The sequence below is a fragment of the Diorhabda carinulata genome, chromosome 6 (genome assembly GCF_026250575.1).
Source record: "Diorhabda carinulata isolate Delta chromosome 6, icDioCari1.1, whole genome shotgun sequence".
Lineage (NCBI taxonomy): Eukaryota > Metazoa > Arthropoda > Insecta > Coleoptera > Chrysomelidae > Diorhabda > Diorhabda carinulata.
The window spans coordinates 13,057,529-13,075,276 of record NC_079465.1 but is presented as its reverse complement, the minus strand read 5'-3'; the positions used below and the strand labels follow the sequence as shown (position 1 = coordinate 13,075,276).

General features: G+C 30.9%; 1 protein-coding gene across 7 annotated transcripts in view; it reads left to right on the top strand.

Moving 5' to 3' along the window:
* The window catches only part of LOC130895104 (anillin-like), a 43,875-nt gene that overhangs the window by 2,115 nt on the left and 24,012 nt on the right, over positions 1-17,748 (top strand). For 4 of the 7 annotated variants that reach the window (XM_057802244.1, XM_057802239.1, XM_057802242.1 and 1 more), the window contains 6 exons: positions 1,459-1,640; positions 1,826-2,149; positions 4,676-5,108; positions 7,109-7,395; positions 14,011-14,173; positions 16,359-16,530. In XM_057802244.1, the coding sequence (XP_057658227.1) occupies positions 1,459-1,640; positions 1,826-2,149; positions 4,676-5,108; positions 7,109-7,395; positions 14,011-14,173; positions 16,359-16,530 (1,561 nt within the window). The remainder of the gene's footprint in view (positions 1-1,458; positions 1,641-1,825; positions 2,150-4,675; positions 5,109-7,108; positions 7,396-14,010; positions 14,174-16,358; positions 16,531-17,748) is intronic. The other 3 variants (XM_057802240.1, XM_057802245.1, XM_057802241.1) reach the window with 2 other exon arrangements.

Genomic DNA, 17,748 nt, shown 5'->3' with positions numbered 1-17,748 from the left:
ATTCCATAAGAAAAATAATGAAATGAAATTCCTTTTACATTTTTTATATTATTTCATACAGAAATATTTCATAGATGATAACGGTTGCTTTTGAATTTCAGAAGATCAAAATCATAATGAATTACTTTTTCAAGAATTGGAATGTAGATCTATTTATTTTAAATTGTATGTCTAAAACCTGGATGTTTGTTCATACAAAATCACTACATAATCCAACAAACAAATAAAATGGGTTCAATTTTAAAGCTTTAATAAATAAACTTTACTATACCTTAAGTCTTTTTCTTGGCATCAGCAATTTAGAAAGTATATCATTCTAGATTGTTTTATGATACAAACTCAACTTATAATTTATTTCGCACTTCTAAAATCAAAATGAACCATAAGAATATTCCAAACAAGAAACATGAGGAGATATCCAATTATATTTTTACCTTGTAAGGGAGCTGCTATGCAATCTTTTACACCTTATAAATACTGAATACACATGTGACGCAAGAATGCCTACAGAAATCTTCTCAATGATTAATTCATCTATATTATCCCTAATAGGGGTTAAACTGGATAATAGAAGTTAATAAACTGAACTAAAGGAATTTGCTTCTATAAACATTATACAAATACCAGGGAATAGCAAAAAAATTATATTGAGACAAGAGAACTTCAATGGTTAAAAGGAACCAATCAGATCTTATAAATTGGAACTGTCGATGATACAATCATTCTAACATTTTGAGCAACTTCAATAACCGATTGCTGCCAAATATCAATATTTCAAATTTTATTACTCATCTTCAGTAGTTTCAGTGATCTTGATAATTTTAACTGTTGAACACTTTTACATTTTGTTATTATACCATTTTTATTACAATTTACAAGTTTCAATTTATGTTATGGAGAGATCTGGCGGTCCTTCGATTGTTGAGTAGTAAAAACCGCGATTAAAAGGATTGTGCGAGTTCATTTATAACAACTCCACACCACACCATATGCCATTTATAAAAAGACACCAAACATCATGGCCCTTAGGAAATTACCTAAAGTCTCTAAATTAACAGCCACTTGAATCTCTAATGAAAGAGGGTTAAAAAAGTCTTTTGAATTAGTTTAATGAGATACATAAGATAATATTTTTTGGGGTTTGATTCTTAAGAATTAACATTCGGCCTATATATATATATATATATATATATATATATATATATATATATATATATATATATATATATATATATATATATATATATATATATATATCACCAAGGAACAAGGAGTAAATTAATTTCAGGAATTTCAGGTAGGTTACTCTTAATGAAACAGTTATTGACAGACATGTAAGATAATCTATCCATATTTTTATTTTAAAGTACCTAGCCACTCTTTCTATCCATTAATTCATATGCATGAAGGTTTGCATAAATGATTCATATATTTAGCATACATTTTTATTTGTTCAAGGAGGTGATGACGCGAACATTTCCTCACCAATTCATAGAACTGAAGCTAAATTTTGTGCTGCCGAAGAAACTGCTACTGATGAGTTTAATAAACAAAATATTGACAAAATGCCAAGAAAAGGATTAAGTAAGTTAGCACATTTGGCTGAAACTATTAATCAATGGGAAGATGATATGCATCATGTAAGTTTTTATACACTTTATGTAGATTGTTAAAATTGAAACTAGGGGAAATTACACTTGTGTTATTGGAAATTATTTGGCTGAAAATGTAATTTTTAAAGAACTAATATTTGACACACAAGTGTTTTTGTATCATTCAGTAACTAGTTTGTACAATTTATTGTATAGTGTATTTTGTATTATAGGTGCAAAAAGCAGAGAGAAATTCTCCAAAAAAATATTGTAAAGATTCTGCGCCTGAACCTCCAATCACAACTCCTATAAAGACTTCATTAAAATCAAAAGCACCACAATCACATGTTTGCATAGAAAAGTCAGAAACCCCGAAGTCGCCTGTTAAATATTTGGATTCCACAGTTAATGAAGAAATAAAGTTTGTAAAAAAAGTCGATTCTTCCACTTCTCAAAAGAGTTCGTTATGTGAAATATTCACTCCCAAGAAGAGTTTGAGAACTAATAATGATACCTCAAAGCAAGTGAGCTGGGATAAGAATGTTTTAGATAAGTTGGTAGGTATTGTCAAAGATTCTTTGTTTTCAACATGCAAGATGTGATTCATTTAATAAAGACAGGCAAAAGGGTCTTAGAAATTGCAAAACTTGTAGCTTTGAAAATAGTTTACTGGAAGAGATAATTTCTTTATATCCTGTTATATAGTTTTTTGTTGAATTATTTTTTTTTTCATCTACAGTTTGTCTTCATGTATTTCTGCTGTTTGTCTACTTCTAGAGACAACATGGGTTAAAGGAAGCTTTCTTAAATACATGCTAACAACTGCTTGTTATGTAAACTATGAGCATCCTACAATTGTAAAGAGTGACTCATATTGTAAAGAGATTTTAAAGACTAATTAGAAGTTACCAAAAAGTTGTTTTTAATAGTTGTTGAATACCAACAAAAAGAGAAATATTTTGTATTATTTTATAAAAAAATTTACAAAACTTTTTTTCTTGTACTCGCCCTCCAAAGACTGTAAATTTAGATAGTTTACTTCCTGAACAGGATGTTGTTAATTTGACTGGTTTATTTTTTAACTGTTCAAATTTCTTTTAAGGAATAAATAAAATAAAAATCTAAAAGTAGATATTAGAAGATGTCAGCAATGACGTAGCAAATTACAGATACTTTATTGACAAAAGTTTCACCAATCAGATAATTGCTGTCAATTTTAAACACATGCTGTCAGGGTTTCATGAAACAGAGACTGGAATATTTTTGTGTTATTATAAGGTGTTACGTTTAAATGGATTATATTATATATATTTTTATGTGCAATACTATTCTTCGAGATAAATAATAAATGTGCGAGAATAGTAATAGTGAACCAGATATCAAAAGGAAATATCACCATTTAATACTCAAAGAAAAACCATGATAGGAAATGTGTTTGAAGGAATAGACAAGCGAAAATATGAATATTTAGTATTTTAACAAAAGTTTCCAAGGCTAGTGTGCATAAAATAATTGAAACAAGGGATGAACAATCGATATTAATACTTCAAAGGCTGAGACAAATTAAATTGGATGATACCACTAAACAAGTCAGTACATGAATTTTTTTATAAGAAAGAATACCAACTGTTTGGAAAATTATTTTCTTTCTATAATTAAAATGTCCCAAAAATATCAAGACTTGTTTTGTTACGTCCTTAGTGTGAGAATTTCAGGTATATTGAAAGAGAAAGAGGAATAGCACCCACAATGAAGAACAGGAAATTATTTTATGGCGCATAAAATATCAGAAAGAAATAGCAGGATTTCAAAGAGACGACAGAAAATATATGATACAAATGAAACTTGGTTAAATGAAGGTCAATATCAAAGTTTTGTAGATGGTTTAAAAACCCAATAGGGAAAGGGAAAACGTCTTAATATTATCCATATTGCCAGTGATTCAGGATTAGTTGCTTGTCTCTAAAAAAAAACTAAAACTCAAGATTATCATGAGGAGATGAGTGACAAAACATTATGAAAAATGGTTCTCGAAAATTTTTCTAAAAATCGAACCAGAATCTATAATTGTTATGGAAAACACTCTATACCACAGCTGACTTACCAACCACCCAATGAAGGAAAACTCAGCTTGCTAAGAAAAATATTAAATTCAATGATCAAGTTTTAAAAATCAGATCACTAAACTTAACACTATGTCATAAAGATAAATATATAAAATATATAGTAGATGAATTGGCACTAGAATGAGATGTAATTGTAATTCTATTGCCATTCTACTACTGTGAGTCAATAATTAATTAGTAAGGAACAATCCTACTTTCAAATTAAATGATGTAAAAAATTTGCTTAGTAGTGCCGTAAATAATGCAACCTCGTAATAGTCACATTGAAATTACCATCAAACCTTTAGTTGTGTATCTAGGCAAAGATTCTACCACTTATGAATCTGAAGACGACTTAGAATGAAGGTAACTTGTAACTGCGAACATTTTTTATTTTCAATAGAAATAAGTATTCAATTATGCTTAACTATTTATTACTACTACTATTCCAAAACTTGAAACTATACATGTGTAACATCAATTTAGTAATGTAAGTTATTTTGCTTCAAAACATGTCAGAGATAATAAGTGAGATAACTCATAAAATTTGTAAATAGGTATGCAAAAAAATTTTTCGTAGGAGTATTGAAGTTTTTCACCTATTATTTGTCAATTTTCTTTCCCTTTGGACTCGAAAAGAGCTATATTGAAAATATGAGTCACTCCATACATTTGTGGGATCCTACTACAGTATTGTAGTGTTACCGAAACGCTTCGAAATGTCTCGCGGGAGTCGACAGAAGTATTCGAGATGTATTCGCGAGAGTATACACACGATGTCTTCCGGTGTCGCGCCTTAGCATTACTCCCCTCAAAATGTCTTGTGCACAGGTTGCATCAGTGGAGTACTATCAGTATTAAATAGAATATTTTAATTTTATATTTTTATACAGATTTTCTTCCCGTTCTTGTAAATATTTTCTTTCAGTATTGTTTTTTATGGGACTTAACTATTTCTTGTCATCTTTGTCACTGTAGGAATCGCAAGGATTTACTAGAAAAAACTCCAGTTCAAGTTTAGTATATTCATATAATTCACAGGAAAACTGTACCGAAGCCAAATCATCAAATGACGTTAAAGAATTGAGACCAATACAAGAAGACAAACCAAAAGAAAATAGAATAAAACAAATGGCTACTGCCTTAGAAGCAAAAGTTGGTATAACAGAAAAACCATCGAGTCCTGTTCAAAGCCTTCTAAGATCCCACAATATTGCCGAAAGAGTAGCTGCATTTGAAAGTCCTACAAGATCTAATAAAGATCCGGCTTTGCTTTCTGTTTCTGAAAGAAAAGCTTTGTTTGAGAGAAACAAAGGAGATGCGCTGGTTCCAAAAGCTGCATTCGGGATGGCTCCGCCAGTTAAGGTAGAATCTACAATGAAGGCCAGCTGTACAAAAATTATAACTGCAAGTAAGAATATTTAGAGTACAATTATAATTTTCTTGTAAATGGTAATTAGAAAGTGTTTATTTTGATACAGGTAAATTTCGAAAATTGACATTTACTGTATATTTGGAAATATTATGTCATTTTGGTTTTTAATCTCCTAACTTATTGAAAAATTGGACCATCTCTGTTCCATCTCGTTTGAGTATTCTTATGACTTCAAAAAATATTCTTTATGGTTCCCACTCTACATATGATAAGTATCTGGTTAGTAGATTGGTGGTTTGAAGAGACCTCGCATTTGATTCCCATTTATAACAGATTTATTTTCTAATTATAATTTAATTAGATACACTTAAGTTTGTGAATTTCCACTCTGTTATTTTCTAATTGCACAATTACAGTAACTAAGCCTACATAAAACACATGAAGTAAATGTAAATGACATCACTAGTTGAAGCTGATGGAGCAAATATTCTTTCCCCCTGTCATGTATGAAGTTTACCTTAATCAGCGATGAAGCTGACTTGACGTATTGTTTAAATCGTAGAATTAATCGGTCGCCATCACTGCAGGCCAGACCGTAGCAAATCGGTGTTATTGATAAGTAATGAAATGATGACTTACAAAATAAGACACTGTAAATAAACTAAATGATATAAGTGACGTTCAAACTAGGTTTCAGGACCTTTCAATTGTCCAGATTCTAGTACTGTAAGCTGTAAGGATAATAAAATGTCACAAATGTACTAATACTATTTTATAACAAATTTATACTCATTAATGAGCATTAAATTATAAACTGATGTCTCTTACATGTGAACTTAGCGATTTATTACAATTACACATACATTCGGTTATATATACAGACTTCATACCTAATAATTTGAGTAAGTATCTATGATGTTTAAGGGGAAGTTATATAACTGAAGTACTGTAGATTATCGAATTGATTAATCACCATAGGATATATGTATAATTTTGATTCCTTAAGTAAGTATGGTAAAACAAGAGATAAAAGTAAATATTAGTGGAATAAATACTAAGTGAAACACGTAAAAATAAAGAGAAATATCACAGGAGGAGAAATAAATCAAAAGAAGTTATAAGAGTCAAGAGACAAATTTGGGAACATTATAATGTGAATAAGTATGATAGTGGTATACCAAAATTAACATAGAATGAGAAAGCTGAAACAGGAGTTATAGAAGAAATCTATATGTTTTACTAAAACTTCAAAAATTCATACGAGTTATGGATAAATACAAAGTGAAGATTTACATGTACTCAGACAATTGATAGAAAACAAAATCAGAAGAGTTTAGGGAGACAACTAGATGCAATTAGAATTAATAATTTGTTGTATATAGATGACATATATCGTGAATATAAAAAATAAGATTTAGAAATTAGTGAAACCTAAACAAGGTGAAATAGAAATAGAGGACCACAGGAAAAATTTAAGAAATAAAATGAAATTTGTTGTATACAGATGACATATCGTGAATATAAAAATTAAGATTTAGAAATTAGTGAAACTTCAACAAGGCGAAAGATAAACAGAAGACCAAAGACAAAGTTAGAGAAATAAAATTTAATGAAAACATCTAAGAAGTAGTATCCAGTATCTCGCCAATAATATGGCAACAGAGATTTGGTTAATGCGAAGAAAGCACAATAATTGAAATAATTGTAATGAAGTAATTGAGAAAAATAATGGAATAAATTCGGAAACAAATACATAAGGGATATTACATGGCAAGAAAAATAAAACAATATATAATAGCCAAGAAAATAATAAAGTAGGTAAACCAAACAAAAGAAGGAAAAAGGACAACCAAGAAAAGGTGGGAAAGAACTGGTGAGTTCCGATCCAAAGCTCTCTTTGCCAAAAGATTTATATAGTTTTCTCCATCTTTCTGTAAAATAAGATTAACTTTTTAAATTAATATAATTACATTAAACTTATTTAGTTTTCTGTGTTCTAATGTTCTTCTACCGTATTACTTTTCTTCATTTTCTAGATACACAAAGTAAACCAATTGAAAAACAAAAAGTACCTCCACAAGTTGATTTATTTAATTCTATGAAGGAAAGTCCAGCAAAGATTACAAATAAACCCGAATCCAAACTACCTGCAGAAGAAACTAATATAGCTGCTGTTCAGCAGGCTGGTGGAATAGCTAGTAAAATGGCCGCTTTGCTCGAGAATAAAACCACCATTTCACGGGAACAGATTGAAAAGAATACAAGAAATGAGCGACAAAAAGAGATGGACATGTTGTTAAATCGGTTTAATAAAAATAAGGAGGTAAAGTGAATTACAATATACTTTTTAATAAATTGGTACGTTTAAAATCATATTCATTCACCAGACACTTTCCATTATTTATAAAGGTTTCCATTTAGATAAGTTTTGTTTATCTTTATATAATTTTACATTAACATTTTACATTATTCAGTAGATTAATTACCTCAAGATTATCAAAAGAATTTGTTCTAACAATACAAAGATTTTTGTTTTTGTTATATTTCAAATTTGAATATTTAATTGTTCAATCTGTTTATAATTTATTCTGTCCTTTATGACTTATTACAAATGCGTATTTATTAAAATTTGATAGTGCTGAAAAATTTCTTGAACATATAGTACATTTTTACAGGATAATTATTTATTATTTCGTAGAAAATTTGTAATTCCTCAATTTTTGATTAATTAATATAATTTTCAATTTTCCAATATCTTTATATGTATACAATGATTATATGATTATATTTTATTTCGACCATAATTTCAGTGTTGATTTTAGGTCTCTTGGAAATAAGTTTTTAGAACAGGTAAAAAATTATATAGAAATACTGAGAAAAAAAAATTACTTATATTAATTTACATAGAAGCGCGGTATCTTAATTTTTTCATAAAATATCAATTTCATATGATTCAAAAAACAACTTTTGCTTAACTCGGTTGTTTGTTTACAAATTCATTAAATACGCATTAGTTTATGTTTATGTTCTGACACACACTTCAATATATCTTCCGTTACATATGCGTCCCTAAATCTGCACCTTCCCTTTCTTGGCAGACCTCCGATGATCTCCACAACAGCAACCACTATCCAATAATAATAACTGACCACAACAATGACCCAGCTTCAGTAAAAAACTATTGGCGCCTCAATAAGGCCAACTGGCCCGAGTATGCATCAGCTGTTGATAATTTCTTGCGAGAATCTGGTTGACTTCCTCCTAACAATATTGATAATTCCTTAAAAATAATAACAAATTCTATTCTCTCAGCAGCCAAAACCCACATTGGTAAGACAAGATTCACCCTAAACCATAGAGCAGTACCCTGGTTGAACTCCTTCTGCCAAGATGCAATACAACAATCCAAAATAGCATTAAGAACTTACAAAAGAAACAAAATTCCTGAAAACGTAATCAATTACAAATGGCTCGGGGCAAAAGCTCAAAACATAGTGAAAAAAGCAAAATTATGTAGCAAATATTGATGATAACTCCAATCCTTCTCAGCTTTGGAAAAAAATTCGACAAATCCAAGGCCGAAAAACTAATTCCGACATAACTCACCTAATATCTAACGACACAGAATATCACTCTCCGAAACTAATATGCAACACTCTTGCATATTAGTTTTTTACACTCTTACACTTTGAACAGAAGTTCAAGGGTAATGTTAATATCGATATCCCAACTCATATAAATCCCCCAAACTCTGATTTTAACTTGCAATTAACAGAAGACAGCAAATCAACTCGTCCTTTACAATTCACGAACTAATATCTACTTTAGCCAATTGCAAAACACCGCTGCTGGCCCTGACAAGATCCCCTTAGCTTTTTTAAAACACTTCTAAACTCGTAAACATATACAACTATATCTGGGCCTTTCCTTCACAATGGTGTCAGTCTCTAGTAATCCCTGTACTTAAACCTAACTTACCCCCTACATTACCGGCATCTTACAGGCCTATTTCACGTACTTGTACTATGTATAAATTATTAGAAAAGTTGATCAGCAAAAGACTTCTATGGTTCATTGAAAAACATAACAAACTTTCAAAGAAACAGTCTGACTTGACAATCTCGTACTACTGCAAACCCACATATCCAACGCTATTAACAACAAGCAAGATGTAATAGCTGCCATATTCGATATCGAAGGTGCATTCGACAAAATCTCCAGAGAAACAATTCTTAACAGTCTGACTGAATATACTCTTAGGGGATATATCTATGCATTTATAAAAACAGACTTTCAAGGTCCGTGCTAACAACTCTTTCTCTTCTATTAGTACTCAATGTGATGGTGTCCTCAGGGATCCGTTTTAAGTACTACCCTTTTTATCCTATAAACAAGTTATGGTTCAATATACTCTCTTCAATAAAATGTGCAGCATATGCAGATGTTATGAAATTTGGCAGAAGATCGTACTCCCCCCCTAAAATATCAATCTACAACTCTCTACTACCAGTCATTGATAACTTAAAAATCCTAGGCATAATATTCGACACTAGAGAGATTCAAGAAACTATAGAAATATGTCTTAGAAGGCTTAATATTATTAAAAATCTTTCTCATTATCATTGGGGTGCAGATGAAACTTTTCTGCTGAAAATATATAGAGCACTATTCGCTCTAAACTCGACTATGGCAGCTTCATCTACATGACTGCAAATAAAGTCCAACTGAAAACTCTCAACTCGATACACAATACTGCTATCCGATTATGCTTAGGTGCATTCCGATCCAGCCCCGCTGAAAGCATTTATTGTGAGTCCAATGAACCCCCACTCTAGTTCAGACGACAATATCTCCTTCTCTCCTACGCAGCTTCTATCTCATCTAATCCGTTAAATCCGGTGCATCCTTTGATAATATCATCCCAACAATCCTCCACTTAATTTAATCTCACGTTCTCTCCCTTTGCTAGTCCAAACCTTAATCAAAAATATAAATTTATCCCATGCCAGACCAGTGCTACTTTCGAATATACCACCCTGGTTAAAAATTTCACCTTAATCTGATATCTCCCTCTGCAAATTAAATAAGGAAGAAACCAGTTCATATGTTTTGCGATCGGCTTTTTCTGAACTGCTGAGTAGAGAAAAGTACAACATGGTCCTCTACACAGCTACCTCAAAGAACGAAGTTAGAGCTGGATGCTCTGTAATATCACTAGAAAAACACATGCTATAAAATCTTCTCTTTCTGTAGTGTTCACACTGGTAAAATATTCGCAATATTACAAGCGTTTAAACATACGTAACAACATACAAATTCCTGCTTAGCAATATGCGCAGACTCCTTATCTGTCGTAAATTCCATAAAAAATACCGACATCCTTTAGTCCAAGACATACATAACATTAATGAACTATTGAGAAATCTAAATAGTTTCATAACTATTATATGGGTCGCTACTCATGTTGGTATTATAGGTAATGAAAGAGCCGATTGCCTTGCAAAAGAAGCCACTTCTCTCACCCCATGACTAACCTCCAAATTTCTGGAGATTTAAAAGTATACATAAAAAATCTAAATCGTTACACCCGGCAAAGTCATTGGAATCAAGTTACGAGGATGTATTGATATCTAGTTAGGCTAGACCAGTTCCATGCATAAACAAAATATTGCGTTACCATAGCAATGAACAATAACTTATTAGAAGTGTCAGTGTAAAGTTTGATCAAAAAAGTAAACAAGAGCTACGCAATGAATTAAATGAAAAAAAAATGTCCACCGAAATTGTGAAAATGGAAAAATTGGAGAATCGAGACATCATCAAGTACCTGTATTTAAAAGGGTTAAGAGGTAAGCAGATTTACGAAGATATACTTAATACCCTTGATAATCAATGTCCTTCGTATGCTTCAAAAGAAGTAAATTTTCCATTGAAGATGATGACCGATCGGGACGGCCAGTTTCTGTGTCAGTCCCCGAAAATATCGATGCAGTTCATGACATGATTTTATCAGACCGTCGAATTAGGCTAAAACGGATATCTGAAGCACTGAATATTTCATACGAACTTTTTCATCATATAGTTCACGTCAATTTGGACATGAGAAAAATTGCTTCAAAATGGATCTCCAATTGTTTGAATGTTGACCAAAAGCGTGCAAGGGTAGAAGCATCGCGTTCGATCTGTGCTCGATTTGAAAACGATGTAGACTTCTTAAACCGAATTGTTACTATGGATGAGGTACATTTCTATATCCAGAAACAAAGTAACAATCGATGGAATGGCGACACTCTTTCCTCAACTGAAAAAAAGGTTAAAAGGTCGTAAATTTTCTTCCAACGAGGAGGTAATATAAGCTGGGGAGGTTTGGATTGCAGAGCAAGAAACATTTTTTTTGAAAGGTCTAGAGACGTTGCAGGTTCGCTGTAATAAATGTATCCAATGGAACCTCACACATAGTTATCTGATATCGGGATCTCCTTCGCAAAACTGCCAACATTGCCAAACGAAGGTAACAGTAAAACATATTTTCTCTGATTGTCCAAATTACGCCAGGAGACTTGGTATAAAATCGAACTTTCCTTCAACTTTAAATTCAACATGTAAAGAGAATAAAGTAATTCAGTTCCTTGTAGAATAAAAACTTATTTCCAAAATATAATATTCAGAAATTAGACTTACTCAACATTTCTGTATATAAAAATCAAATCATGTATTGTTACTCATGCTAATGGGCACAGTTGTCACATGCACGTTAAATATAATAAAAAAACTTACAAAATGACAGTAGATATAAATATTTATTATATATATTTATTCGATTTCTTTCGAATGTATATATATATATATATATATATATATATATATATATATATATACAAAATGAACAAGAAAAAATTTTAACTAATCATATTCATGAAACAATCTTCTGTATTCAGAGAACTATTTTATAAAACAAAAAAGTTTTAAAGAAAATCCAAATTTAATAGTCTAAATTGTAACGTTTTAGTTGTAGTGGAGAGACAATATTTAGATTTATCCAAGGAACTCTTGAGAAATTGAGGAACTATAACCAAAAAATCATAATCCTACGTTATTAGCTAGACCAAGTAGCAAAATTATGTTTTCTTGGCCACTTTTTAAATAAATGTCAAACTTTTAAAGAAAGTGTCAGAAATAATAAAATTCATTTTTAATAATACATATTTTTTTATAATAATGTAAATTACCAACAAATATTTGGAAAACATCAATATCTCCTCTCTACACTTTGTTATATTTTGTTCTATTCTTCATCAACAAATATGTAAATGATATAATTTTACCCATTTAATATGATGAAATTGATAATATACTATTTTACTTTTCGTTTCGATCCTCATATACGATTTACTATAAAAAGAGACAATTTTGAACAATCGTTACCTTTTTTGACAATAAATTTATTAGGAATGAAGCGAGACAATATTTAGATTTATCCAAGGAACTCTTGAGAAATTGAGGAACTATAACCAAAAAATCATAATCCTACGTTATTAGCTAGACCAAGTAGCATCAATAAGCACTCCAATTGTACCTCTTACTTCTTTATAATTAACGGAAATTTTAATGACATGGTATTACCACAAAATTATGTTTTCTTGGCCACTTTTTAAATAAATGTCAAACTTTTAAAGAAAGTGTCAGAAATAATAAAATTCATTTTTAATAATACATATTTTTTTATAATAATGTAAATTACCAACAAATATTTGGAAAACATCAATATCTCCTCTCTACACTTTGTTATATTTTGTTCTATTCTTCATCAACAAATATGTAAATGATATAATTTTACCCATTTAATATGATGAAATTGATAATATACTATTTTACTTTTCGTTTCGATCCTCATATACGATTTACTATAAAAAGAGACAATTTTGAACAATCGTTACCTTTTTTGACAATAAATTTATTAGGAATGAAGCGAGCAAAATTTGATTCGTGGAAACCAATCAGTTCTGAATAATAAATTAATTGTATACTATATCTTGCAATAATAGCTTTTCTAACTATACTTTTTTACCATATATAAAATCAGTCATTCCTAAACTTTCCTGAATCGTTAAACTACATAATTTAAGAATTGCTAACAAACAGCCCCTTACAATCCATTTTTTTTACCAAAAAATACCTGTTTTTAGATAGAACATGAATTGCTCAAGATGATTAGTGTAGATTGGATATTGTTGGGGGGTCGCTTTGACAAGACTCAGATTAGCTTTCAAAATACAAAGAAACCTTCCCAATAGAGAGTATTTTTTTGGGGTTTTTGTGTCCCACTTCTCAAGGTCAAGGTACTTAAGCCTTTTAGTGAAATGGGCAGGAGATTCACAGAATCGATGCTCTGCTTTTTCCAAGGCTTGCTCGCAGAATCTGCCTATCGTCTTTAAGTGATATTTGACGGGACAGTGACGTATCTCATGGGATCACTGTAGGGCTCTGATCTAGGTATGGAGGTGTTGCACCTTTTTTGACAAGGCTGTCTGCTTCCTCATTGACCGGTATACTTTTAGTGCTTTTAGAGTTTGTTTGCACACGTTCATTTAATAGCTTTCAGGACCTTCAAGGCCGTTTAATTATCTGAGACAATTTGCTTTTTGAAGAGCTTTCTATCAAAAAATGATCAGTGATTTTCGTAGTCCTGTGGATGCCCAACTAGCTCCTTGCGCTAACCTCGAACTGTCTGTGTACCAAAGAGATATATTTCGAGCCATAATGCTGTGCTTTTCTCCAATGGTTTATCACTGCTTTCAAGCTCTATCAGTTTTAGATTTCTGAGGTGAACTGTCAGATTTTCTGGCTTTAATTTATCAGTGTAAAAAGAATGTTTTTATATATATTTTTTTCTATTTGCTTGAAATACTATTTCAAAAGTATTTGTATCTATTTGCAGATCGTAAATGTTATTGAGGAAGCATCATATGAAGATGACGATAATGACATAGATGCCACTGAAGAAACCGTCATGATCACTGAAAAACATGTTAAAGTTGTAACTTCTGATAATGAACAACGAAGATCAGCTGAAAAAAGAAAAAGTGGGGGGAAACCTTACAGTAAGTAGTTGATTGGAATGTTGTATATGTTTACTATTTATTATTTTTATTAATATGTATTTTTTTTTCATTATATGAACAAAAATATTTCATTTAATAAATTTTCTTGATTCTGAGTCGTAACTTTTGTTTTGGTTATTGAAAAAAATATTTAAAGTAACATAAATACTTAGTGAAAAACCGACTTGAGTAATTGATAAGACCTGATATTTCCATTAAATCCTAGTTGCTATGGAAATCAGGTTTCATGCATACTATCGGTATCATGAGTACAGTTGTTTATTTTATTGTGTATCTAGACTTGAAAATTGAAACAATGCGTTGGGTTATGTTTTGATTTCGGGACACACGGGGGCAGATAGGCCTTTCATGTGAACTGAACCCTTCTTTGGAAAAGAAAGTAGATATGAGCAAATCCAATTATTGTAACAACCTACAGAGGCTGATAGAGGCAAATACTCTCTTGGGAAACTATAACCAAAGAAGACCTGTTGAATGTATCAACCTAAGTAATAACAATCTACCTATACTTGGCAGATAATGCGGCAATTTTGCTGCACAGAGGACGAAACCTCTATCCACATTCTCTCGAGGTGTGAAACACTAATGAACTCTAGATCACTACACCTGAGAACGTATGAAATAGAAGACGAAGATCTCTGGCAGCTACAGCTATCCCACATTCTGGACTTTTTAAAAAAAGTGGATTTAACAGATCAGCTGTAAACACCGGGTTCCCCAGTATCGCAGCAAGAAAGGGGGACGCAAAAGATCCTTTGGGTCGAAGTGAATATGACACCTAAATATCTATAAAAAAATAATATAATTCATGCTTTAGAAGAACAGCTTTTTATTTCACCAGCAAATATAAAGTAATAAAGAAGTTTTCAAATATTCATATTAATTGCAATACTACTGTATCATATTATGACATCAAAAACATAAGTTAATATTCAATTCTTCATCTTGCATCAGTTTACAACTGACATGGATCAAAATAATAAAATTGATTATTTTGATATTGCACTATATAAATTTAGTACACAATACGCACCAGCTCATCTATTCTAATGTAAAATTATCAATAACGTTAAACAAAATGGCATACAAAACCTAAAGACATTTAAACTTCAATTACTTTCGTTTTATCCCTATTCCCAAATTACTGATTGTTAGTTTGGCTGCTACATTACAATTATTCTAAAATATTCAAAAAAAGAACCTCTTGTGCAGTCCCCTAGTTGCCAAAGATAAAAGTAATAGATAAATATGAAATAAGATTAAAATATGTCATTAACTAACATTAAATATGAAATTAGTGTAAATAATGCCATTAACAAAATATGAATTTATTGAAACAGCATCAAATAAAAATGGAAGACTTTTAAAAATGGTATTTATACAGAAAAATGAGAAATATATTAATTATAAAACAGACCCAACCATGTTAATCTATATTTATAGTTCTGTTCTCTGCGCTTAACAGTCGTCATATGAACATGGATTATGCTTAACGTTTCAGGGTCGTCATTGTCTGTAACTGCTCCAGAAATACTTGATAAAACCTCTACCCTGAGATAGGTAAAGAAATAAATATTTCAGAAAAGCGGGAATATAAAATGTTACAAGAAAAAGAAACTATGAAATAGCTATCTGCATTGTTTGTGATGCTATTGCTAGCTCGCATTAAAAATTCCAACGAATGTTAGGATATCTTGAAAAGTAACCCAGAGGAATTATCTAGTCAAAATATCTCAGTAGATAGAATTTGGCACATCATTATACTCAAGGAACTAAAATAATCCAAGGAAGCAATAAACCAACATACATAAATATAAGTTTCAAATAATAATTTTATTGAGATTAAAGTTGAGCCGAAAAATTAAAAAATATTTCTGTGAAAAACACGTATTTTTATTGAAATACCTATTCTTCTGCTGGGATGCCACTTTAAACTGCTTTCATATAAATTTTTCACTCATTTATAAAGTTATACTTCTTCTTAGGCTGGTTAGTTTCTTCTTCATTATTCTACGTTATATGCCATACTCCCACCTAGTGTGTATAGTACAAATCCTCAGATCCCTAGAATTTTGTTCAGAAGTAGATCTATTTAGAATGAGATAAAAATCATAAACAATTGCGTTAGTAAAACTCTATTTTATTCAGAATAATTCATTTATAGGTAAAGGAGACAGTCCCATTGTTGCTGCTGTACTAGATGATGTCAAGAGGATTAAAGTTATTGGCCCAAAAGAAGGTAAATTGTACCCAAACTTATCGGATATTGAAGCAACCACTGAGACAGAACCGGATGCATATACGAGGACTCCATCCCCAAATGATCAAAACAGCAGGTGCGATACAGCTACTAATTGGATATTGTTTTGTTTTTGTCTAGCATGAGCAAGTTCCTATAAGTTTTGGGATAAGGTTATAATAAATGCTTTCAGATTGCTTTATTAACTGCTCTAGAACTATCAGGTGTACATTTCATTTCAATTATTTCTTATGTTTAAGTAAAACCTATCCTGTAGAGTTTAAAAAACAGACTTCAGATTGATTCAAATTTGGAATCTGAATAAGTTGTTGTAATGTGATAATATGGAAAAATCTTCAGATAGCAAATGAATACATTTAGATTCAATTCTTCGTTAGTCTGCATTTTATTCTCGACTTTATAAGAATCCATGTGCAAGTTTTCTAATTATTGGTTGGCAGTTGCTTGGACATAGCTGAATCTTTAATTGCATATTTGATGTTTGTGTTTCCCTGGTGTAAATCACTCTTTATTCTCTTCATTTCGGCACTATGCATAATTGCCTAATATGCATATTGCATAATTTAGTGTTATGTACTAAAAGTTCGAACAAAAATAACGTTTAGCCACATTTTTAGAGCTTTTGTCTCCAAGTTGAACCTTTGCGATGGTGGGTTGTTTGATTATAAACAAGTAATTAAATAAAAGCAACTTTTTGAGATATACTAATTAATTAACATCTTTAACTTTAACTTTTGATCTACTTCAGAAAGAACTTTTAGGTGAAGATAAAGTGGGTTAGATAGATCCAAAATCACATCTAGGTAATTAATTAAAAAACATTTTAATATGTTCGTTCAATATTCGTTTACAAGGATTTTAAAATCATTTAAAAGCCAGAAGGTAGCCAGATAATAGACAAAAAACTGTTAATCGAGATACATTTAAAGTATTATGCCTTTATATTTGGTAAGATGTTTAAATAATCAAGAATATGAAATGAAACATAGTTGATCAGAAACTTATACAGCTTATCCATAGAAGAAAGGTCGCCGACTTGACCCTTTTCTACCACGGCAAATTCTCTTCCGAGCTGTCCAACATAATCCCGCCTAAAGATTTGATGAGTTCTTTCCTTGGATCTGAATTGAGCCAAAATTTTCAATTTTCATTCTCTCTTTCATACCTTCTCTCCGTTTTGAATCAAATGCACTTTCCCGACAGAGGTGTTCGGCATGAAGTTCAGGATTTTCTCATAATTTCCATCTATATTTCTGCGAAGCCGCTTCTTATGTTGCTTGTCATTTTACCCGAT